Below are 24,292 nucleotides of genomic sequence, written 5' to 3'. Positions count from 1 at the left end.
TTAACAATTACCAAATTAAGGCTCCAGCCACATTCTCGCATGTATTTCTGGCGGGAGGAATTTAACCCCTTCCCTGCCTATCCAAAACAAACAACAGCAAGAATAATAGAAACAAATATATAAATATACGCTTAAAAACAGAAATAAATCATAACACCACCACCAAAATAATATATACATTAATAAAGGTAGGTTAAGAAATGCAGACTGAACTATGATATGATTTATTTTACTGGGGATCTGTCTTTTGGAGTTTGTAATGACCTATCTTTATTTTGTTTGTTTTACACAAAAAATAGCACCTTAACTACTGTAGTTTTCTCCTTTTTTAGATTTGGATGCATCCCAGAGGAATTTATAATTTGAATGATTGACTTCACCGGCTTTCAATTCACACTTGGCGATTCCCAGACATTTTAAACACAGAGATCAAAGCAAGGATAATTATTTGTTTTGTTTCAAAAGCAGCAAAGCAAACGAGAAAAGACAGACAAGGCCTTCTGGAATGGTTGTTCAACCAATTTTTTAAGATGTATGTTCCTAAACTTTTCATCTCTTTAATATTAGTGCATGAAACATCATCACCAGTCCCCTACCTCTGACTGTGATGGCAGCTGGTTTGTTTGAATAGTGAAATGTGTTTCAGATTACAGCACACACTTAAGCGATAGTGCCCGTCGATGATGGCTCTACCATGTGATAGTTGACCGCGACGGGAGTTATGCGTCCCGAGTCGAAGGCGAGGGCGCTAATCAAAGTCAAGGTCAACTATCACACGGTAAAGCCATCATCGAGAGGGCACTATCGCTGTTAGAAAACGATTTTACCATTGTTTTCTTTTTTAAAAAAAAAACACATTAAAACATAGATTTACCTTAAACTTGTATTGATTCATCGGGTACCTTTCTACTGAGTAAAGACATTCTAATAAAATAGTCCCAAACATTTTTTTTTTTAAATAAACAAGGATGACATACATATAAAGAGAAACACAATGAGTTTATTTAGTAAATTTGATTTTTTTATTCATAATCATAAGCCTGAGAAATGAATGGAGCAATTACTGAAGTCCGTGTACAATGGAGTCTGAACTACCAATACAGTCTGTCATTAAATACCACTCTAAAATGTCTCCTAACTCACCATGTTTCTACCTTCAGCTAAAAGCCTCAGTAATATTGATCCATTCGTGAATCTATATATGAATGGATCAGTATTACTGAGCTGTCCTCACTTCACTTTGTTGTTGTTGAAAGATGCTGTGTCTATGCTCCAGTCGAGCTGACAGTCTGTGATTGGCTCGCGGCAGTTGCAGCTACAGGATTGGTTGCATTTGTTGATGCATAGTATTGATTAGTTGGTTTTGGTGGACATAAAATAAATGTTATCTGTCCAATAGATGTGAACTATTCTTAAAAATACAGCAAGTCAAAAAGAAAAAGCCAACACTTGGTGGATTGATTTTAAATTTTATTCGCAGCTGGTCCTGAGACTTTGCAGTGGGCATCTACCATCTATTAGAGCAGGGGTGTCAAACTCAGTTCCTGGAGGGCCATAATGTCTTCTGGCTTTCGTTCCAGCCGAGCTGTCAGTTACTTAATTGGTCTAATTATTTGATTAACTGGACACATTTAACACTTCTCTTCAGGCCTCAACATGTTTCATAGGTAGTGTACCATGAGTCAAGTGCATTTTTAAAACTATTAAGTATGTCAAATTGAACAAATAATTAGATCAGTTATGTTAATTGAGAGCTCAAGTTGGAATGAAAACCAGAAGATCCTGCAGCCCTCGAGGACTGGAGTTTGACACCCCTGTATTAGAGCCTGCTAGAACTGGAAGCTGATTGGCTGACAGTACTTAATTGTTTTCTAATTTCAACTATATAGCATTCCAGATTAAACTGTAAAAACAAGCATAAGAGCGTAAGATATTCAACTCATGCTCTTGTTGATAAGAAATGGAAAATTGATTTTAAAACCTTGGTTATCACTCTAATTAGACTATTTATGCTGAGAAGTGACATGTGACTAATTCTGATGGAGTAGGTCACTAATAGTGATACACACACATCAAGTCAGCTGTTACATTTAGTGCAGAATTTCAACATGGGTCACTGTTAGCAGTGGATGGTAATGGTTGAACTGTCTAGCAAACAAATCTCCCACTTTTTTTTTTTCTTTTAGAACCCTTACCCTACTCGGAATTCTTGATCTTTTCATAAAAAAAGTGAAGCTGCCAATTTTATCAGTATGCTACTGGCAACGTTCTTTATTCACAGTAGGTTGCAATGGTTAAAGAATGTTAATGAATATAATAAATAAACAGATGCCTCATGTTTATGGTAAAAACAAATGTCAGATATGTAACCAATAGATTAGTGTACAGAAAATCTGGCTTTTAATGCTTTTTCCACTTTACAAACTTGTTTTGAGAAAGATTTTTTTTTTCTACTTGTAGGCATCTAGCAGCCGAGCGCCAAACTAAGCTCCATAAATGATTAATAACTAGTCCCGTCAAATTAAGCTTAGTGTAAAGCGTCCCTGCCTTAGTAGCGGTGTTAGTAGTAGCTAATTCTTGTATGAAGAGGATTTGGAAGTAAGCAGATTTCTTAAGAGGTTTCTGGCTAAACTGGCATGATTCAAGTAATGGCATTATGGTGATGACTGAAGAGAGGCTGCTGAAACCACTGAAAATGTTCACTTTAAGAGCTTTTAAAAGAGAAAATATTCAGGTTGTATAGTTTTAATTCAAAGATGGCTGGTTGTATCTATGTTTACTCAATGAAACTAAAGGTCATATTACTCAATTGTGAAAGAGCAAGTAGCTTCAAATGGCATTTTTACCATTTGCTTTACACTCCCTTACCTGTTTCACTATCAGACTGAGAAGATTGTATGTCTGTCAGTCGAATATTTGAGTTTTATTGCTTTCCCCACCATTAGCAGGGACTAAGTAACCCATAATTCATACTCTCCATTTGTACTGCAGTATTATAAATAGCTACTGATCTGTGCAATCCAGGACCCAGTGTAACTAACTTATTGGGCTGCTCGCAATCGAAGGTCTTGGGGGTGTTGTCTAACAGAAATGCTTCAGCTGTTTCTCAAGGGCACAGCATTGGTAAGAAATATGAATACATATAGTACTAAGGAAGCTGGACACTCGGAGCTAATCCAGTGAGTTTGCTGGGCTCTGTGTGCTGTGCTTTCTGAAAAAGTAATGAATCCCATATTTCAGTATATTAAGGGATGCAATGCAAGCCCAAACCTGAGTCGCATTGTCTAAAGGCAGTATGGGCCGTAGGGGTCATTCTTCTGTGGGTGAAACATGTTTAAGTTCAAATATAGGTGAGGCAAGGGTCCCTTATTAAAATAAGATGTTCAGCACACCTGCAAACATATATTGAAAGCCATAATTCATTTTCAGAGTCATTTGGAAACCCAATTTTAAGCTGGTAAAAATGACCCACTTGCTATTTTTTAAGGACATGCTTCAAGGTAACAGAATACACAAGTCAGCAGTTTAACCCCATACTGTTAGTCTGGCGCTGCCCACCCAAATACCAGTACATTTACACTTCCAATTAGCAGCACCTGGATCTAATTAACATGGTGTTCCCCTGGGAGCTTTGATTGAATATTAATTCTGCTTTATATAAAAATTATTAGAGCAAGTAGCTTCAAATTAAATAAGTATTGGTGACAGCTGAGTAGATAAATGGGATTTTAAAGTTTTGACTACATTTTGTGGAAATGTATTCAACCCTGCAGAGTTTTATTATTTGAATTAGGTATCAGATTCAGCTCAAATAAATTCACAGCGGGCAGTAAGTCAGAGAACAAGGGGTGGCCATATCCTTCCTGTTCAGAGAACCACCACAGATTTTTGAAGAATTCTTTGTGTCATTATCTTGTTGAGAGATAAAGCCATGGCTATCAGCTCTGTAAATGTCCCCAAACATTTAAAGGGTAATGGGCTTCAGTAGATACAGCACCGTCTGTTGTAGCAGTTGCCTGGGGTGACTCGTTATAGTGAAAATGATAGCTATTTCTTTTGAGAAGGCACTTGATGTAGTTGTGTTTCCTGAAGGCTGTCAGTATGTACTTTTCCACTGTGGAAGGGAGAAGGGAAGGGCAACATTCAACACCCATTTGCCTCTTAACAACAGTGTTGATTTATATATTTCATCCTATTTTTTTAAATAAATTTTTTGTCTAATTCAGTGTACAACAATGGTGGTCAAGTAAATTGTATCAGTTATCCTAACCTAAACAGAATACGTTTTTTCTATTTGTTTGGAGTTACCCTGGTTTAAATAAGTAGTGGTATTGTTGTAGTTGTTTTTATTTTGTAGGATGAAAAAGCATGTATATCAGTTTTCCTCTGACACTTAAAAGGATTACAAAGAGCAATAGTCTGCATCTTTAGTCAGAGTTGTGTAGTTTTGACATGTGTCACTCTCAAGACTATGTTCCAGACATGTAGATAAGCCTAATTCTACATTCTGTTTGGTTTACAGTTTTGTAGGGTTAAGACTTATGTTGCTGGGCTGGCATATTTAAATCAACCTAGAAATCAAACTTGTGAAGTATAGGAGAAAACTGCACTACTACTGCACAGTCCAGATGCCTCGTCTACAATTATTATTTTTTTCATTCATTTAAAAAATCTTGAATAATGAAAAAATTGTAAAACTAAGTAAAACTGGTTTGCCCTGTCTTTCAGTTTAAACTGTTCAAGTTTGTGTCATTATTTTTTGTATGGTATGTAACACTAAGGTAAATTCGTAAGGTATAAATGAGCAAAAGGTTTATAGCCAATGATAGCTGTAGAACATACAACATCAACAGTGATTGGAAACAAGATACTAGGACGATGAAGCCTGTAAATGAATTGCATGAACTGTTCTAGAAGCCTGTAAATGAATTGCATGAACTGTTCTAGAAGCCTGTAAATGAATTGCATGAACTGTTCTAGAAGCCTGTAAATGAATTGCATAAACTGTTCTAGAAGCCTGTAAATGAATTGCATGAACTGTTCTAGAAGCCTGTAAATGAATTGCATGAACTGTTCTAGAAGCCTGTAAATGAATTGCATGAACTGTTCTAGAAGCCTGTAAATGAATTGCATGAACTGTTCTAGAAGCCTGTAAATGAATTGCATGAACTGTTCTAAAACCTGCTCATATGCTGTGCAGTAAGTATGCAGAGCATCAACATTTACCAACTGTTTATAGCAAAAATTAGTAGCTAGTACCAATATACTGGATGACAATTTCAAAAGCGCGTGTTTTACTGCAGACAGCCTTGCGGCCGATGAAGACAACTGTAACAAGGTTTTGTGATATCTGAGTCCACAAATTACTTCATGTATTCAAAATGTTTTACCAGCAAACCTGGTTTAATGTGTTTATAATGTCATTTTCAACTCTAAATGAAAAGCAGCTTTCCTCTGCTGATGTTATCGCAGTTTCATTTCCTTGAGTGAAAATGGCAGTGACAATGTCTCTAAGCTATGACATCAGCAGAATGCTTAGTAATTTGAGTAACACGGCTCAGAAGCTTCACTGTGTTACAGTTAATATGAGAATTGAGGGGGTTTGTTTGGGTTAATGTGAATTTTTTAGTTTAGTGTAACTAATATGAGTTGGATATAAATCTTTGAATAGCAGCAGTTGTGTTTCATTGCTTTGACTTCAGTACATCCGTGGTTTCCATTTCAAATGCATATGCAGGTACTAAGTTCATATTCATAAACATGACCAATGTCCTGCCTTAATATTGAACAAGCTTACAGTATACACAAACACTTGGAACTTCCTTATGCTGTATCAGTCAAACTTTATGACACATTCTCTGGTTTTGTATAGCATGTATATATTTTTTTTTAATCTTATTTTTAATGTATATTCAGATACATAATTGTTTTAGTTATATTACAATATAATTCCTTATCAGTATAAGTTATCCTTACTTCCTGTGATACAATTGATGTATAAATTCCTTGTCACTTTTTTTTTTGTTGTTGACAGAAACAAACATCAGGAAACAAATTAAGTTTCAGAACAAAAACAGCATTGAAGAGCATCTGCATTCTATACATGAAGCCATGAATTCAGAACAGTCTTCAAGCCATGAATCCAACATGAATAATGGATCCCATTCCCATTCACGGCACAAGAGATTTTTGTCATATCCAAGGTTTGTGGAAGTGATGGTAACTGCAGACGTCAAAATGGTAAACCATCATGGGCGAAACTTGGAACACTACATCCTAACACTTATGTCAGTAGTAAGTAAAATCTTTCTTTAAAATATATTTATATTATATATATATATATATATATATATATATATATATATATATATATATATATATATATATATATATATATATATATATATTATTTATTTATTTATTTATTTTAAAATATAAGTGTTGCTGTTACTTACAATAGTGCATTTAGCCACTAAAATGTGTGGACCATATAATGTGGACCATTCTTAATTAGCAAGTGCCAGTAAAGCTGGATTGATGGCTTTTGCTGGATTGATGGCTTCTAACCATTTGCATTGTTTGCTATTTCAGCAAAACAGCTTAAAATGAAATACATTGGTGTATGTTAAGCCATTAGAAACATTACTACCAATGGCATTATGATTTATGTTGTCTTCATTTACACAAAGTGCCTTCCTGACTGACCTTTGTAAAAGATCCCCTATGAATGCATGACCAGCAAAATGTTTATAGTCTTCTAATTAGTTCCTGTCAGGAGGGTTGAAATAGCCAAGGGCAGTGAATGAACGAGTAAAACGATGTCTCAACCTAAGTGTGCAATGGTTTGTCTGTTCTTGTAAACTCCAATACTTCTCATGCTAAGATTAGGGGCAGAAAAGCGCTTCATGATATTTGGCCTGTTAAATATTAGATATATTTATGAATTCCTGTCATGTCGGTTTTGCAGTAATAAACTGGCGTGGGATCCATGGTCTTTCCTGAAAGGGCTGCTTCCTTTCTATTCCTGTAAAAACACTTGGTGGATAGGTTTTATTAGTGTAGGTGCATTGTGAGATCAGCTACTGTAAAATACTTGGTTGTTTTTAAGCCAAGCTGCAGTTTCACAATCAAGCACAATTATAAGGCTTTCAAATGATTTTTTTAAAACCTTTTTCCTCCTGTGAAGACTTAAAGGATTAATAGCACCAAGAACCCTATGGCGCAAACAGGCATTGTAAATCAATTCCGCCTTTGTAATATTTGAGCAGTGTTTTTATGCAAAAGAGTGAAGATTACTTGCACAGTAGCCCATATACAATTGATGTTCACGTAACCCAGTTTACATACTGTAATTGAACTGAGTCCTGAATGTAGATTTAATGAAACTTGACACTCCGAATGTGAATGTCAGTAATATCTTGGTAAAACCTGGATGTAAAAGCTGCTTTATACATAGGACTTCTGTTTTTTGGTTTTTATTAATTGTATTTTTTAGTACTTATTTTGAACAGTTTTTCGAGTTTTATGTAAATCGTTTTTTTTCTGGGCTTTCGTTTTTGATATACTGCATGAAATTAGTGTTTTTGGTTACTTTCCTACAAATTTTGTTTTCATTCAAAATATGTATAGTAGTAACTCGACAGTACTTGCACACTTAAGTTGTACCTTCTTTCCTTTGCTGTCTTCCACAATGAAATCCCTATGGTAACGGGCACATTCTTTTGGGGTTTTTGTGTGTAGGCATTTTTGTACATTTCGCCACAATTCTGTTTTAAAGCCTCCATATCTTAACTGTAATACAGCTTTAAATCATGCTAACAAGCCTCCATTCCTGATTGTAATCTCGTTTTAAATCTCGCAAGCAGAGTCTCCAATAGAAATGCAGCAATTTGCTTTCACTCAGCACATTGCCTAGCAGCACTGGGAAATGTGTTTATTATTTTTTTTGTAGTAGGTTTTTTAATGGAAAAAGGGTAAAGTTATTTGTATCGGGGGTGTTTTATCGGTTAAAACTGAAAATCAGAAGCCCTATTTATACATTATGAACACAGAACATCATTAAACATCACTCAAGTTGTTGAATTTTCCTCTGTCAGTTATACTTTGCTTTGTACAATTCTCCCCTTTAGAAAACAAGGTTTTAAATAATTATTTGTCTTTCATATTGTTCCAGGTGGCTGCAATTTACAGAGATCCAAGCGTTGGAAATCTTGTAAATATTATGGTTGTGAAATTAATTGTTGTTCACCATGAACAGGTAACGTAAAAGCCAGCAACATGGTTCAAGTTCTAAATTCATTTTGCGCTGGAGATGTCTGAAGATGAATTGGAGTTCTCTTGTCTCCTTTTTGGATAGGAAGGACCTTCTGTCAGTTTCAATGCAGCAACTACCCTCCACAATTTTTGTGTGTGGCAGCAAACACAAAATGTTGTAGATGACACTCATCCTTCACACCATGACACAGCTGTTCTCCTTACCAGGTATTGTTATTTGAACTTACAGGAGAACAATAACATTCAAAGGGGTAATATGCTGACTTCAAAACAGTTCAGTATCCAGCTGCAAACTATTTATCTTTTCCTGCTGCTTGGTGCTTTATTACAGTACCTTTCCTGTGCATTGTTTCTTAACAGTTCTGTTATATGCACATACCCAGTTTGCTTTCATGTCAGTTTCAGAAGATTTATTAATAGAAACAGCACAATCCATCCATCACCTTGTTACTCGGGACATGCTTATAAATTGTACACAATATATCTTGCCATATTTCTCTGTCAGAAAAAAAAATTAAATATTTACCATAATTTAAGATACATATTGTGCACCTTTTTGCATATGGAATTAGCACAATATGTTCACAGGGAAGCAAAATTCACACAGCTGCATGTTATATGAGTGTGCTTGTTATGAGTTCATAATAATTGAGTTGTTCATATTTCAGGGAAGACATCTGCAGAGCACGGAACAAGTGTGATACCTTAGGTGAGTGGATTGCCAACTGATTTTTTTTCTTGATTTCTGAATTAAAGCTTGTCAGCTGTTAGGGGACCAAATACTGAAAAAAAGTCTGTTTTGACCAGCATTGCTACCTGACTGTGATTTATCTTTCTTAGTGAGTTGCATTATTGTGTTTTGACGACTTCTTCCCTGCAAGGGAAGCTTCTTTCTTGCACAGGACAACATAGCATCCAATTGTTATTCGTCTGCTGCTCTAATGACAGAGTCACTTTATACTAATATTAAAAAGTGAAAAGCAATACATATCCAAAGAACACCCTAAGAGTGAGCATGCTAAATATTAGTCGTGTAAGCTTTTGCTTTTGCTAACAGCATTTTCAAGAAGATACTTGTTTAACCTGTTTCCAATATTCATTGTGCAGGCTTAGCTGAACTCGGTACGATGTGTGACCCCATCCGTAGCTGTTCCATTAGTGAAGAGAATGGTCTTAGTGCTGCATTTACCATTGCACATGAGCTGGGGCATGTGTAAGTATTCCCATGGCTATATAACTACAGAACAAAAGGCTTTTATATACAAGCATGCAGGTGCAAAAAATAATGATTATATATATATATATATATATATATATTATATATCTATATGATATATACTATATATATGATATATATAAAAAAAAAAAAAAAAACGTCATGTTATGAAGCAACCTATGTTTTTTTTTTTCTTTTAAAAAAAAAAAAAGAAAATTTTTGGGACTTTCTTTTACAGAATTATTCTTGATGATTTAAATCATAAGAACATAAGAAAGTTTACAAACGAGAGGAGGCCATTCGGCCCATCTTGCTCGTTTGGTTGTTAGTAGCTTATTGATCCCAGAATCTCATCAAGCAGCTTCTTGAAGGATCCCAGGGTGTCAGCTTCAACAACATTACTGGGGAGTTGATTCCAGACCCTCACAATTCTCTGTGTAAAAAAGTGCCTCCTATTTTCTGTTCTGAATGCCCCTTTGTCTAATCTCCATTTGTGACCCCTGGTCCTTGTTTCTTTTTTCAGGTCAAAAAAGTCCCTTGGGTCGACATTGTCAATACCTTTTAGAATTCTGAATGCTTGAATTAGGTCGCCACGTAGTCTTCTTTGTTCAAGACTGAACAGATTCAATTCTTTTAGCCTGTCTGCATATGACATGCCTTTTAAGCCTGGAATAATTCTGGTCGCTCTTCTTTGCACTCTTTCTAGAGCAGCAATATCCTTTTTATAGCGAGGTGACCAGAACTGAACACGATATTCAAGATGAGGACTTATTAATGCATTGTACAGTTTTAACATTACTTCCCTCGATTTAAATGCAACACTTTTCACAATATATCCGAGCATCTTGTTGGCCTTTTTTATAGCTTCCCCACATTGTCTAGATGAAGACATTTCTGAGTCAACAAAAACTCCTTGGTCTTTTTCATAAATTTCTTCTCCAATTTCAGTATCTCCCATGTGATATTTATAATGTACATTTTTATTTCCTGCGTACAGTACCTTACACTTTTCTCTATTAAATGTCATTTGCCATGTGTCTGCCCAGTTTTGAATCTTGTCTAGATCATTTTGAATGATCTTTGCTTCTGCAACAGTGTTTGTATTTCTCCCTTTCTGTCAACCTGAAGTGCAGATACATGTATTATATAGAGTAAATATAAAAGGGGTCGAAACTACTTGTTGAAATATCATTGTCAAGTACTGTATTTCCAATCATGGTGTGTACAGCTAATGGGCCTTGAGAAGTTAACTGCTAGTTCCATTATTGGAATTAAATATTAATTTAACTCTGCCCAGATAAATTAATGCCTTGTTTTAATGCTTAAAACTTAAGCCTAGCCAGGAGTTAATGTTGCAACACGTAGTAAATGTGGGAAATACAGACATTTCCTAAATTTGTTTTTTTTGTTTTGTTTTACAAATACCTGTTAAATTATAGACTCAGCTCCAGTAATCTTTACCACTTGAACTTGTGGCTTGTCTGTCATTTCACATTTGTAATGTTATATAATTAAAGTTCTAAAAAAGATGGAAAACCTTACAAAACTGAAAAAGCATTTTTGGTTACTGAACCTTTTGTTGTATTGCTTCTTTTAAAACATCATAATTTTACTTAATTAGTTTAAAGAAAGGCATTCTTGAACAAGTTATGGATAGCTTTTTTTTTTTTTTGTTTGTTATGGGGACACGAGTCTAAAGGCCCAAAGGACCTACAATAGCCGTCAAAGACCTTGCAGTAAAATGTCCAGCAGTGCGTTGTGAAATACTGTATGATTGTTGTCCCAGTCCTTCCAGGTATAAGCCTAGCCACAAACTGATGTACATTTTCACTACAATTTTGCAATAATGAAAACAGTGAGCTACAGTAGTTATAATGTACTGTCAGCATTGACCTAGACATAAATTCACCATATTTGTAACTTATTATATTGTGAAAAAAGCAGGCGCTCTGTAATGTTTTATAATCGCCAACAATACAAACCACAGTAAATGCAGGATTTTCTTTTGAATGGTTTTACAACCTAAGGTTGATTTGACAGGGTATTATTTAGGTGTTAAACTTGAGGTCTATGAGTCAAATAAATAATTGAATGGATACAGTTCTGTATTGATAGTATTACTTTAACGAGCACTCATAATCCTGCTATTCAGGTTAAGTAAGAGGGATCTGTGTTTGCTTCTGAGTAGATGGGAATGCCAATCATTCTGATCTCCCACAGACTGCCTAAACATTCCTTCAGAAACAAGACTTCAACTGTAAAACTTCCTGCTGTAGCACAAATGTTTTTTTAACCGAAAGATGTTATTGATTCAGAAATTGATTCAATTTTTCCCCTGTTTTTGTTTAAACAATGAAAATCACATTTAAAAAAAAAAAAAAAAAAAAAAAAAAAAAACTGCCATACTATTTTTGTAGTACTTTTTGGACAATTAAGGTTTACATGTATTTTTAAAAACAAAATACCTCTTTTAAGAGGAGAAGTTTTCTCCTTCAAAATTTCAAAAATATATATATATCTTATATTATAGATATATATATATATATATATATATATATATATATATATATATATATATATATATATATATATATATAGTACATATATCAACCTGTGCAAAAGTTTTAGGCAGGTGTGAAAAAATGCTGTAAAGTAAGAATGCTTTCAAAAATAGACATGTTAATAGTTTATATTTATCAATTAACAAAATGCAAAGTGAGTGAACAGAAGAAAAATCTAAATCAAATCCATATTTGGTGTGACCACCCTTTGCCTTCAAAACAGCATCAATTCTTCTAGGTACACTTGCACAAAGTCAGGGATTTTGTAGGCATATAGTCAGGTGTATGATTAAACAATTATACCAAACAGGTGCTAATGATCATCAATTCAATATGTAGGTTGAAACACAATCATTAACTGAAACAGAAACAGCTGTGTAGGAGGAATAAAACTGGGTGAGGAACAGCCAAACTCAGCTAACAAGGTGAGGTTGCTGAAGACAGTTTACTGTCAAAAGTCATACACCATGGCAAGACTGAGCACAGCAACAAGACACAAGGTAGTTATACTGCATCAGCAAGGTCTCTCCCAGGCAGAAATTTCAAGGCAGACAGGGGTTTCCAGATGTGCTGTCCAAGCTCTTTTGAAGAAGCACAAAGAAACGGGCAACGTTGAGGACCGTAGACACAGTGGTCGGCCAAGGAAACTTACTGCAGCAGATGAAAGACACATCATGCTTACTTCCCTTCACAATCGGAAGATGTCCAGCAATGCCATCAGCTCAGAATTGGCAGAAAACAGTGGGACCCTGGTACACCCATCTACTGTCCGGAGAAGTCTGGTCAGAAGTGGCCTTCATGGAAGACTTGCGGCCAAAAAGCCATACCTCCGACGTGGAAACAAGGCCAAGCGACTCAACTATGCACGAAAACACAGGAACTGGGGTGCAGAAAAATGGCAGCAGGTGCTCTGGACTGATGAGTCAAAATTTGAAATATTTGGCTGTAGCAGAAGGCAGTTTGTTCGCTGAAGGGCTGGAGAGCGGTACACGAATGAGTGTCTGCAGGCAACAGTGAAGCATGGTGGAGGTTCCTTGCAAGTTTGGGGCTGCATTTCTGCAAATGGAGTTGGGGATTTGGTCAGAATTAATGGTCTCCTCAATGCTGAGAAGTACAGGCAGATACTTATCCATCATGCAATACCATCAGGGAGGCATCTGATTGGCCCCAAATTTATTCTGCAGCATGACAACGACCCCAAACATACAGCGAAAGTCATTAAGAACTATCTTCAGCGTAAAGAAGAACAAGGAGTCCTGGAAGTGATGGTATGGCCCCCACAGAGCCCTGATCTCAACATCATCGAGTCTGTCTGGGATTACATGAAGAGAGAGAAGCAACTGAGGCTGCCTAAATCCACAGAAGAACTGTGGTTAGTTCTCCAAGATGTTTGGGCCAACCTACCTGCCGAGTTCCTTCAAAAACTGTGTGCAAGTGTACCTAGAAGAATTGATGCTGTTTTGAAGGCAAAGGTTGGTCACACCAAATATTGATTTGATGTAGATTTTTCTTCTGTTCACTCACTTTGCATTTTGTTAATTGATAAATATAAACTATTAACATGTCTATTTTTGAAAGCATTCTTACTTTACAGCATTTTTTCACACCTGTCTAAAACTTTTGCACAGTACTGTACATATATATATATATTGTACATGTACATGTATATATTATATATATATATCTTATATAATATATATATAATATATATATATAATATACACACAAGGTTTCCTACGAATAGCTATCAGTCATTCTGATCCTTATGGTAGTCTATGAACGGATCTACAATCCATCAGGTCAGTGATATTAAAAACAATGCAGTGTGTACAGGATTTTCATGGCAGAAGTCTCATGTTATGGTATGGCTTTCAAACTTGTTGCCACAAAGCATAGTTTTTAGTCAGTTTGCACAGCTTTCAAGCGTGAGGTGATTTACCCACCCTTTTTAGCTGTGCCATGTTATGGCCATGCGCTTCCTATAGCGTGAGGAATGTGCAAGATATGTGGGTGCTATGTCACATCCTCACGACAATGGAGTGAGAATCTCAAGTTTCTAAACTGCATGCAAACCAAGCCATGGACATGTCAAAAATAATTTAGTGTAATGCAGGATATCAAATGAAATAGTCACCCTTTCTTGAGAGGCCTAGCTAGGCCTAGACAAACCTAGCTTTATACACTAAGTGCTACTTATTGCAAATCTTGTTCACGTTTTCTTCAAGCAGTTACTTGCTCTTTTGTTGATATGATATATTGTTCTCGGCTGTCGTGGATAAAGCCTTACTAAAAGGTAAAGCTCTTTTTTTACTTTTAGTTGAATTCCATTTGTAGTTTTCCACAGTTCAGATTAGTCAAATCTTTTTTTTTTTTTTTCCTTGCCAGTGCATTCAACAAAGAATGTGGAACTGTACAAGGCAAACGATGCATTCAGCAGGATAGAAATTAGAAAATGAAACTGTAAACCTCCTCCACTTATCAAGCCTCCCACAGGAATACCTACCCCATAGGAGGCTTGAGGTTCATTCTGCTCACAGTACCCTAAAGGAGAATGAAGCACTTTGTTTTATGGTTCCAGGAATAGTGTAGATTGTGTAGATGCCAGATATTTCTGGAAGTCTTCAAAAATGTCCAGGCAGTATTCCTTATCTTTAACTTAAATCAGCACTTATCTATCAGTGACATTTGCCAGTAGGATTTGAGTAAGCCTCTAAATGGTTCTACTTTGGTTACATATATCTTGTGATTGCTGCTTTTTTAAAAGGACTGTTTTCATTAACCCTTCTGTCATTACCAGGACCCCTATGGAATTTAACATTTTCTTTGATCTTTAAGAAAAAAAAAAAAAAAAGCTACAGAAAAAAGTCTTAAGTACTAAAATGTTTCAAGTAAACAGACATCAAAAAGCAAAAGAGACCCAACTAAGAGCAACCCCAAAAAGAGGCGTGAGGACTTTCTTCTTGTATCATACATCAAAAAAGGCCACTGCACAAGAGAGAAGAGCAGCACAGACAGTCTGGAGACAACTTCCTCTTGCGCAAGTTTATTGTGTGAAGGAATAGGGAAGTTGTACATGGGAATGACTTGAATCTAGCCATCAGATCCACTTAAAAGAAGCTTGGGATAATAACTTGAAATATATCAGACGCAATTACAAAGAAACTTTGAAAACATGAAGGTGGGCACCTGAAAGTGACATGTTTCACAGTTACAGTTAGTTAAACCCTTAAGTCTCTCTGAAGCCCAGTATCACTGCTACCTCCAGAGAAATTAATCTGTGATGGGGAAGGAACAAGATTGTTGGGCTGTGCTAGCAGTTACATATTATGTAATAAAAGCACTGCACTCACTCGCTCCCTAAAACTACTGGATTGTTTCATATACGACTAATTTTTTTCTTGATGTATTGTTTGACCTTTCGATGCAGTATATGCTCCCGTCCATCAAGTATTTGGACGTGTAAGTGAACAGCTGAACAAGGGGGTGGTGTCCAACCTGCATTCTGTGTTCAGAGAAAAGGGAGAACTCTTTGGAGTATGACTGCACCAGTGAGACGTCTGTTCAGTAATAACAGGATATTCAATAAGAAAGGGGATGAAACAGGCAAAAAATGCCCCACCTGCGGTCATTTTGCATTTATTAATCTGTCATCCGATGCATGTGCTTTGTAAGGCCAATGTGTGGAAATTTTTTTTATGATTTGCATGGAGCATTGTGAGCGGAGGTTCCAGACACAATATGATGAAATAGACAGTGATGTCAAGAACTGCATCATGGGAGTTTTAATGAAGGGTGGGAACAGTGGACTCATGAAAGAATAGCACTGTTCACAAGACTATCTCCCTATTGTCTGTTTTGCCTCTCTATTCAAGTTGTGTTTATGCCTTCAAGCAAAATTCACAACATATATTCCTGTCCATCTGCGTGTTTACATGGTCCTCAAATATTTTGTAGTGTTTTTACAGTAACATTGATTGTTCTAAATTACTTTGTTGTTGTTTGTTGTTGTAGGTTTAACATACCTCATGACGATAGTTTTAAATGCAGAGAAGCTGGGGTGAAACATCAATACCACGTCATGGCCCCAACACTCAACTACAACACAAGCCCATGGTCATGGTCCAAGTGTAGTCGCAAGTACATCACTGAATTTCTTGAGTAAGTAATTTGCTTCAAATTCTTCTATAGGTGCCTGTGCAAAATTTGTTTTGTTTGTTGCAATGGTGTCTTGCTCAAACAGCTTTGCTTGTTGTTCCCCTTCCTTGCTTGCCCTGTTACACAGATTTAAAAGTGGCTGGACAAACACTCATTTAGCCACCACATACTTTCCCCGTAAAAAATGGTAACTAGAGGCAACTAGAGCCTTTCACTTGCTATAAAGCCAAGTAGTGACCACCAGCCTCTCTGAAGAGCTTCCATTTAAGATGGGAAATGTCAGTTATAATTAGATTTTCCCTAGACGTGACCCTTTTGATCTTTATCCATGCTTTGTTAATTGTGAACCTTTTACAAAAGGAAGCCTTGATGATGAGTGAATCCTGAGGTCACTTCATTCTGAAAGCGTTATAAGGGTTTTAATGTTATTCATATCTGCATGTAGATCTCTTTCTAGCCAATTTTGCATGGTGGTTTGATTTTAAAGTTCTGGTTTTGTCAAATATCTACAAATGAATAAAAGCAAAATCACATTTTTGGAATCAGACCTTTGGGCTCCAGAGGAGGTAAACGTGTACATTGTTGTGGAATTCTTGAACATTTCTGACAGTTGCCTCCCACTCAGTGCTTGGGAATAAAACACCGACCAGTCTAACAATGGTAATGTTTATAAACCATTATGGCCTTTAGGAACAGACAGTGCAGAATTACAGCTTGGTGGGAAACATTTATGAAAAGAAACAGCCTACGGCTTTTGATGCATATGTTTGCCTTACAATGAGTAGCATTGAGCAAAACTGCGTGCTATACTCTCAAGAGATGATTAGGTCAAGTGCATCAGTGTTTTGGATGCCGACACTTCATTGGGATATTTATAAGCAATCTTTTACTAACGATAGCAGATTTATAGCTTAAACTTTTAATTAGGGTAAACTAGTGTCTATTGGAGTTCTCAAGTTTATTACAAATTGTGTGAAAAAAAATACTGCATTACTAAACAAAAACCACTTTTCATGACCGATACAGTTAAAGAATATTTGTTTTGTTGCTGGTAGGTTTTCTTGACATTTTTAAGCATTTTTGTTGTGAGGAACTACTGAAATATTTTCCTTAAGTATCTGTTTGTGTTTCCTTGGAAACTAGGTAAGAGTTGAGTTATTAAAAACTGTAACCTGTATTGTGTTATAGAAAGCCATTGTACATAAATGCAGTATGTTTGTGAAGGCATTTTCTTTCATGTAAAATAAAATACATTATGTATATAAACACAGACACACACACAAACATGTGCAGTCCACTTTACAGTTGGAACACTATTATAGATTTACCTTATAATTACATTATATTTGTGATTTGAGACGATTCTGTAAAGCTTCCACAACTTCAAAATGCAATAACATCATTTTGGATTTCCATTACACTCCACCATAAAATCTTTTCAGAAAATACATTTTTGACAGACTCATCTTCACTGCTTTTAGCACTGTTCTTGCTGACAGACATTGTGTGTGTCTCTAATATATATATATATATACACACATACATACATACTAGGGTTGGCATAATAACTTCATTCTGTATGCTAACATTACATTATTATATTTCATCATCACTCTTTCACCTAACCTGTATTGTGTTATTGCAAATAAGTTTACAATTTTATATGACATACTGAAAGATACAAGTATGTTTGTGAAGGCATTTTCTTTCACATAAAATAAAATAAATAAAAAGAATATATTTAATACTCTATTTTAGCCACTTTAGTTGCACAGGCGCAAATATGCAGGCCACATTACAGTTGGTGGGCCATGTTTGTGACCCATAACCTTGAGAATCTTGGTCCTACAGTGTAATGTAAACATAGGCAGGTATTTTAATTCAGTTCAAAACCTTTGAAAAACAAAATCGCTCTGTTCCGGTACACAACAATTATTAAGATTGTAAATCAATATAAAAATGGATTTGATTAAACCAAATCATTTTACTAGTAAGTGTATTTTCTTTAACATACAGTAAAGGGCATTTATTAATTCATGTTATACAATGAAAACATTCAGTCACTGTCAGAAACTTACATTTTTCATCTTACTGCAACTGTTTTATATTTGTCTGAGAAATTGACTTCATGGTATTAACATACAAGATGTATCTTCTGTTCTGAAGTTTCTGAAAAGGGTACAGTATATCTGGAATGTATGCAGTACAGGCTCCTCGCATATTGTTTCCTTCCATTGACGATGGATCATTGGGCACAAGTATTGTAATAATATTTACTTCAAAAGTGAAAAGAAATACAAAGTGCTGTGACAATGGTTTCTTTAGAATTCTCATTTCTAAAACTGTAAAGACGGTCTTTTGTAACTAGGTGCATTTTAAAATTTGAAACTGGTGACAGCCAGGTGCGTATTTTGGAAAGTTGCCATCTTAAAGAATTTGTGTCCTGCAATGATATATGAATATTGTTCACATTACTGAGCAGCGTGCTGCATATAATATCTCAGCATTGCTGTTTTTGTAGTTTTCAACCTGGTTTTAATAGTAAGCTCATAAACTATTGTCTCCCTTTTGATTAGTTAATAAAATATTGATAAAAGATATCTTACTATGGGTTTTGTTTATCGCGTTTCTTATTGCTACAGATTTTGGTTTGATAAGTAGTGTTCAAACACTTGGTTGGATTTAATGGGCTTATTGTAAGTTAAACACAATTGTGATATAGTTTTACAGAAGAGCAATCTGATTTTGTTTCCCACTTTTCAAGACATTTAGTAGAATGTGCACAGTCTTTATTGAAAAACAATGGGTTTTTATAAAATTGCAGACTAATATAAAGAAAACTCATCTTAGTCACAAACCAATAATCCTTTGGAATTAATATGTTGCAGGTGGCTTTTAACTTGGCACATGAACAAGTTAGAAATGCTGCATCAACTTGTCATGTAATTATACATTGTATGGCATATTGTTTGATCTTTTTTTTCCCTGGTACAGAAGGCCTTTTGAACTGGAATACTTTGTTTTATAAGTACCTGGTGTGGGGCAGCACTTTGTAACAATAGGATAAAAATGGTCTGAAATTGGGGTATTCATTCACACAAATTGGGGGGAAAAAAAATTTAAAAAATCTTCTCAAATGCTTACTGGTATGTCACTTTGGATTTTTCATTTCCCTCAGTCAAAACATTTTATAAAAGAAAAAGTTTACTTTAGTAAGTAAATATTTTAATTTTCTTGGTGAACAGCACTGGATATGGAGAGTGTCTCCTTGATGAGCCGGTTAGTCGAACATATGAACTTCCTTCTCAACTTCCTGGTCAGCTGTACAACGCCAACAAACAGTGTGAACTCATGTTCGGACCAGGATCACAAGTTTGTCCATACTTGGTAAGGGTTGTCTACTACTGTCAGGATGCATAACTATAGTGGCAGTGTTTCTGTTTTGCTAAAGCCTTGTTTTATTCTTACATATTAGTGAATAATAAAGTGTGTCTAATTCCAGTTCTTGTATGATAAAAAGGAATGTATGCAATGTTCCTCTTTTATAATGCTCTAGTCGGGAATCACAGTGAAAAGACCATGTCATTTTTGTTCTGCCTTTTACAGAGAATGTGCATTCTAGTGCAACAGCACTTTGAGTAAAACCTGTGAACTGGTTGTGTGGCATAATGGGCTCTCTTGTTTTCTGTTAGCTGCGTAAAGGAACAGTAAGACCTTGTAATATAATAAAATATATAAATAGTAAAAAATATCCAATTTGTGTACAGGTAATGTTATAAAATCATCAAGAAACCACTAATAATATTAACCGCACCTAAGATGAGGCATGTTTTCTCCAGATGCAGAACAAAACTGAGTCCATTGCATTGGCTCTCTGGAAATCAGTAAAAAATGAATTGCTTATCTTTCTCCAGAACCAGTTCAGTTCTCATGCAGTACAATGCATGTCTTTTGACTTCTAGACTTCTTGCATGAAGGATATAAAGCAATGTAATGCATAGACAAGGCTGTGTGCCAACCAAACGACAGTATGGGCCTGGTTTTTCAAATTTCTTAAGAGTTGGGTAATAAATAGGGCCTTTTTTATGACTTTATGAAGAACATTGTTTTGAGCAAGTTTGTAGACATTTATGGAGAGTTTTCAACAACATTATCAACCTGTCAGGCAGTTCCTTAAAATGTCTTTAGCTAGCTGCAAGGATTTAGTGTGGATAATTAAAGGGGAAGACTGTCAAGCTGGCATTAAAAGTTTTATTTCCATTGGGATTAAAATCTACATTCATAATGTATTTAAGATAGAACATTCTATTCAAAGTTAAATACATATTATTTTTCTTAAATACTGATTAGTAAAAACATCTTGACCTCTGATTAGATTAGAGTTAATTTTGTTTTTATAGTGCTGGACAGCGCTAATCCTCTTGCCATCTGTGGTTTTCTTTTCACAGAAGCAGTGCAAGAGGCTGTGGTGCACGAGTGCAGAAGGGGTTCACAAGGGCTGTCGCACGCAGCACATGCCTCTGGCTGATGGGACTGATTGCGGCCATGGGATGGTAAGTTTACTGTGGAACATCAAAGTAAATTCAGGGAAATAGCATTTTGACTTAACACTCTTCCAACTTCCATATTGCTGAAACTCAGAGTATACCTTTGTTCCCTTCATCTCTGTGCATAACAGTGTAATTTGGGGGAAGAAATACTTTTATATCAAATACATGTTGAGGTACAATTCGTAGCTTGTTTTAGTTTTTTTAATTCATGAATAAAAATGTTATATTTTCCAAAGGAATAGGGAAAAACGGCTCTTTGCCTTCGGCTCAACCTCCATATCTTCCCAGACACTTTGAGAAATATTTATTTTGGTAACCTTCATTCATACAGACATAATAGTCTTTCATAGTAAGATAATAAAACAGCATGAAAACAGAATAGGAAATCCCAATAGAGCTGTGTGTGTGTGTGTGTGTATATGTGTGTGTGTGTGTGTGTATGTGTATATATATATATATATATGTATATATATATATATATATATATATATATATATATATATATATATATATATATCTATATATATATATATATCTATATATATATATATATATATATATATATATATATATATATATATATCTATATATATATATATATATATATATATATATATATATATATATATATATATATATATATATATATATATATATATATATATATCTATATATATATATATATATATATATATATATATATATATATATATATATATATATATATATATACACACACACACAGTGCCTATAGAAAGTCTACACCCCCTTTCAAAGTTTTCACCTTTTGTTGCTTTATAGCCTGGAATTAAAATACATTAAAATAGTTTTTCTTTTATTTATCTGCACATCCTACCTCACAACTTCCAAGTAAAAAAAATATTCTAGAAATTCATAGAAAATTAACTAAAAATAAAAACTGACATAGTTTGGTTGGATAAGTGTCCACCCCCCCTTGTAGTAGCAATCCTAAATTAGCTCATGTGTAACCAATCACCTTCAAAATCACACACCCAGTGAAATGGCGTCCACCTGTGTTAAATTGTAGTGATTCACATGGTTTCAGGATAAATTCAGCAGTTCCTGTAGGTTCCCTCTGCTGGGTAGTGCATTTCAAAGTAAAGACTCAACCATGAGCACCAAGGCGCTTTCAAAAGAACTCCGGGATAAAGTTGTTGAAAGGCACAGATAAGGAGGTAGGTATAAAAAAAATATCAAAGCCCTTGAATATCCCTTGGAGCACAGTCAAGATGATTATTAAGAAGTGGAAGGTGTATGGCACCACCAAGACCCTTCCTAGATCAGGCCATCCCTCCAAACTGGATGACCGTGCAAGAAGGAGACTGATCAGAGAGGCTACCAAGAGGCCAATGGGAACTTTGCAAGAGCTACAGGCTTTTATGGCCAAGACTGATCAAAGTGTACAGTATCCCAAGCACTCCACAAATCTAACCTGTGTGGTAGGGGGGCACGAAGGAAGCCATTACTCAAGAAAGCCTACCTTGAATCCCGTTTTAAGTATGCAAAAATGTGGCACAAAGTTTTGTGGTCTGACGAAACTAAAATGGAAGTTTTTGGCCTGAATGCAAAGCGTTATATTTGGAGCAAACCCAACACAGCGCATCACCCAAAGAACACCATCCCTATTGTTCTCGCATGGTGGTGGCAGCATCATGTTATGGGGATGTTTCTCATTGGCAGGGACTGGCGCACTTGTCAGGATAGAAGGGAAAATGAATGGAGCAAAGTACAGAGAAGTCCTTGAGGAAAACCTGCTGCCCTCTACAAGAAAGCTGAAACTGGGACGGAAGTTCACCTTTCAGCATGACAACGACCCAAAGCACACAGCCAAAGCTACACTGGAGTGGCTAAGGAACAAAAAGGTAAATGTCCTTGAGTGGCCCAGTCAGAGCCCCGACCTAAATCCAATCGAAAATTTGTGGCATGATTTGAAGATTTGAAGATTGCTGTCCATCAATGCTCCCCAAGGAACTTGACAGAGCTTGAACAGTTTTGTAAAGAAAAATGGTCAGATATTGCCAAATCTAGCTGTGCAAAATTGGTAGAGACCTATCCCAACAGACTCACAGTTGCAATTGCTGCCAAAGGTGCTTCCACCAAGTATTAACTCAGGGGGGTGGAGACTTATCCAATTATGTATTTTTAAATATATATATATATATATATATATATATATATATATATATATATATATATATATATATATATATATATATATATATATATATATATATATATATTTTATTTTTTTTTTTTTTTTTTTTTTCTCAATAAAAAATGTTTTTCCCCTGAACAGTGTGGAGTATGGAGTGTAGATAAGTGGAAAAAAAATTTAAATGCTTGAAACTCTAAGTCACTGACGCAACAAAATGTGAAAAAAGTTCAAGGGGATGTAGGCTTTCTATAGGCACTGTCTTTTGGTATATTTTACAATGGTAGTGTGTCTTTCTTGTACTGTAAAACCAATATTTGGATTCAATCTTACAGTAAGACATAGCTTAACATACTCTTTCTTTAGGATTATTTCCTTTTTTGTGTATTGGGAATAACCATAATTGGGGTTAAACTGTTTAATGTATACTAAGCAGTATCTATTGGCGTTTTGGATAAAGAACTTGGACTTTTCTGAGAGGAAATGCAGTCAGGTTCAATTAGCCACCTTGTTCTGAACCCTTGACCCAAATGCTTTTGAAAATCAGGGTGAGGAGGTTAGTGGTTTGCATACTGGAGTACAATTTTAAAGCCAAGTTGAGGCACACAGAAAGCTTGTACTGAAAGGATTCAGCTGCAGTTGGGTCCTCAATCGAAATGTAAAGGCTGTCAGGCACAACGCTGGCTGTATCTTTTTCACGTTGTCCCCTCTTTTATGTTTAGAAGTGTCTCAATAAAGAGCTTGTTCTATAGGCTGGAAAAGGGTTGGGAAAATACTTTTGTGAATGGTATAAAAGTGAAACTAAATGACTGCCAACGTAACAGAGAAGCCAAAGAACTTAATTGTGTTTTGTCTAATTATTGTCCACTCAACCACATTGCAAATGTAGCTGTCAAATTTATTATTTTAACAAATTATTATTACCGTTGCTTCACAGGTACTGTAAAACTGAAAGAAAAAGACAAGCCGACAAACATTTCGAGCAATGCCTTTCATTAGTGTTGCTTCAGAATAATATAATAAATATGTATTTTAAAATAAAGGTTTTATATATATTACAAAAGTGTGAGATCTGGTTTGTGATAACGTGAACCATACATCTGTTAGCAGTTTTTCTTTGAAGGCAGTGAGATATATCTTCTTTTGCGATTGATTGACTTTGTCCTGAAAGGCTTCATTTGGACCATTCTGTAAACAGACATTAAATGCATTGAAACCTGCTTGTAAGTATCCTGGAAGACCAAGCATTTCAATAAAAGATTTCCTTGTAGTCATTTTAACACTGGAAAGATGTAGACAACTGGAACCACAGTGCCTGACAAACAAAATTACACCATATACTGCAGTGTCCTTTCCAAGCAAG

At 35.4% G+C, this 24,292-nt stretch overlaps 1 protein-coding gene across 1 annotated transcript in view; it reads left to right on the top strand.

Annotated features, from left to right (window-relative positions):
- LOC121319976 (A disintegrin and metalloproteinase with thrombospondin motifs 20-like) overlaps window positions 1–24,292 on the top strand; it is a 99,946-nt gene that overhangs the window by 18,003 nt on the left and 57,651 nt on the right. The window contains exons 4-11 of the mRNA XM_041258013.1: window positions 6,035–6,294; window positions 8,174–8,257; window positions 8,357–8,481; window positions 8,943–8,983; window positions 9,382–9,487; window positions 16,063–16,209; window positions 19,452–19,593; window positions 20,655–20,759. Coding sequence (XP_041113947.1) covers window positions 6,035–6,294; window positions 8,174–8,257; window positions 8,357–8,481; window positions 8,943–8,983; window positions 9,382–9,487; window positions 16,063–16,209; window positions 19,452–19,593; window positions 20,655–20,759 — 1,010 coding nt within the window. The remainder of the gene's footprint in view (window positions 1–6,034; window positions 6,295–8,173; window positions 8,258–8,356; window positions 8,482–8,942; window positions 8,984–9,381; window positions 9,488–16,062; window positions 16,210–19,451; window positions 19,594–20,654; window positions 20,760–24,292) is intronic.

This window comes from Polyodon spathula, chromosome 8 (assembly GCF_017654505.1).
Source record: "Polyodon spathula isolate WHYD16114869_AA chromosome 8, ASM1765450v1, whole genome shotgun sequence".
NCBI classification, from domain to species: Eukaryota; Metazoa; Chordata; class Actinopteri; order Acipenseriformes; family Polyodontidae; genus Polyodon; species Polyodon spathula.
The sequence above is the reverse complement of the archived record's forward strand: the minus strand, read 5'-3'. Positions and strand labels throughout refer to the sequence as shown.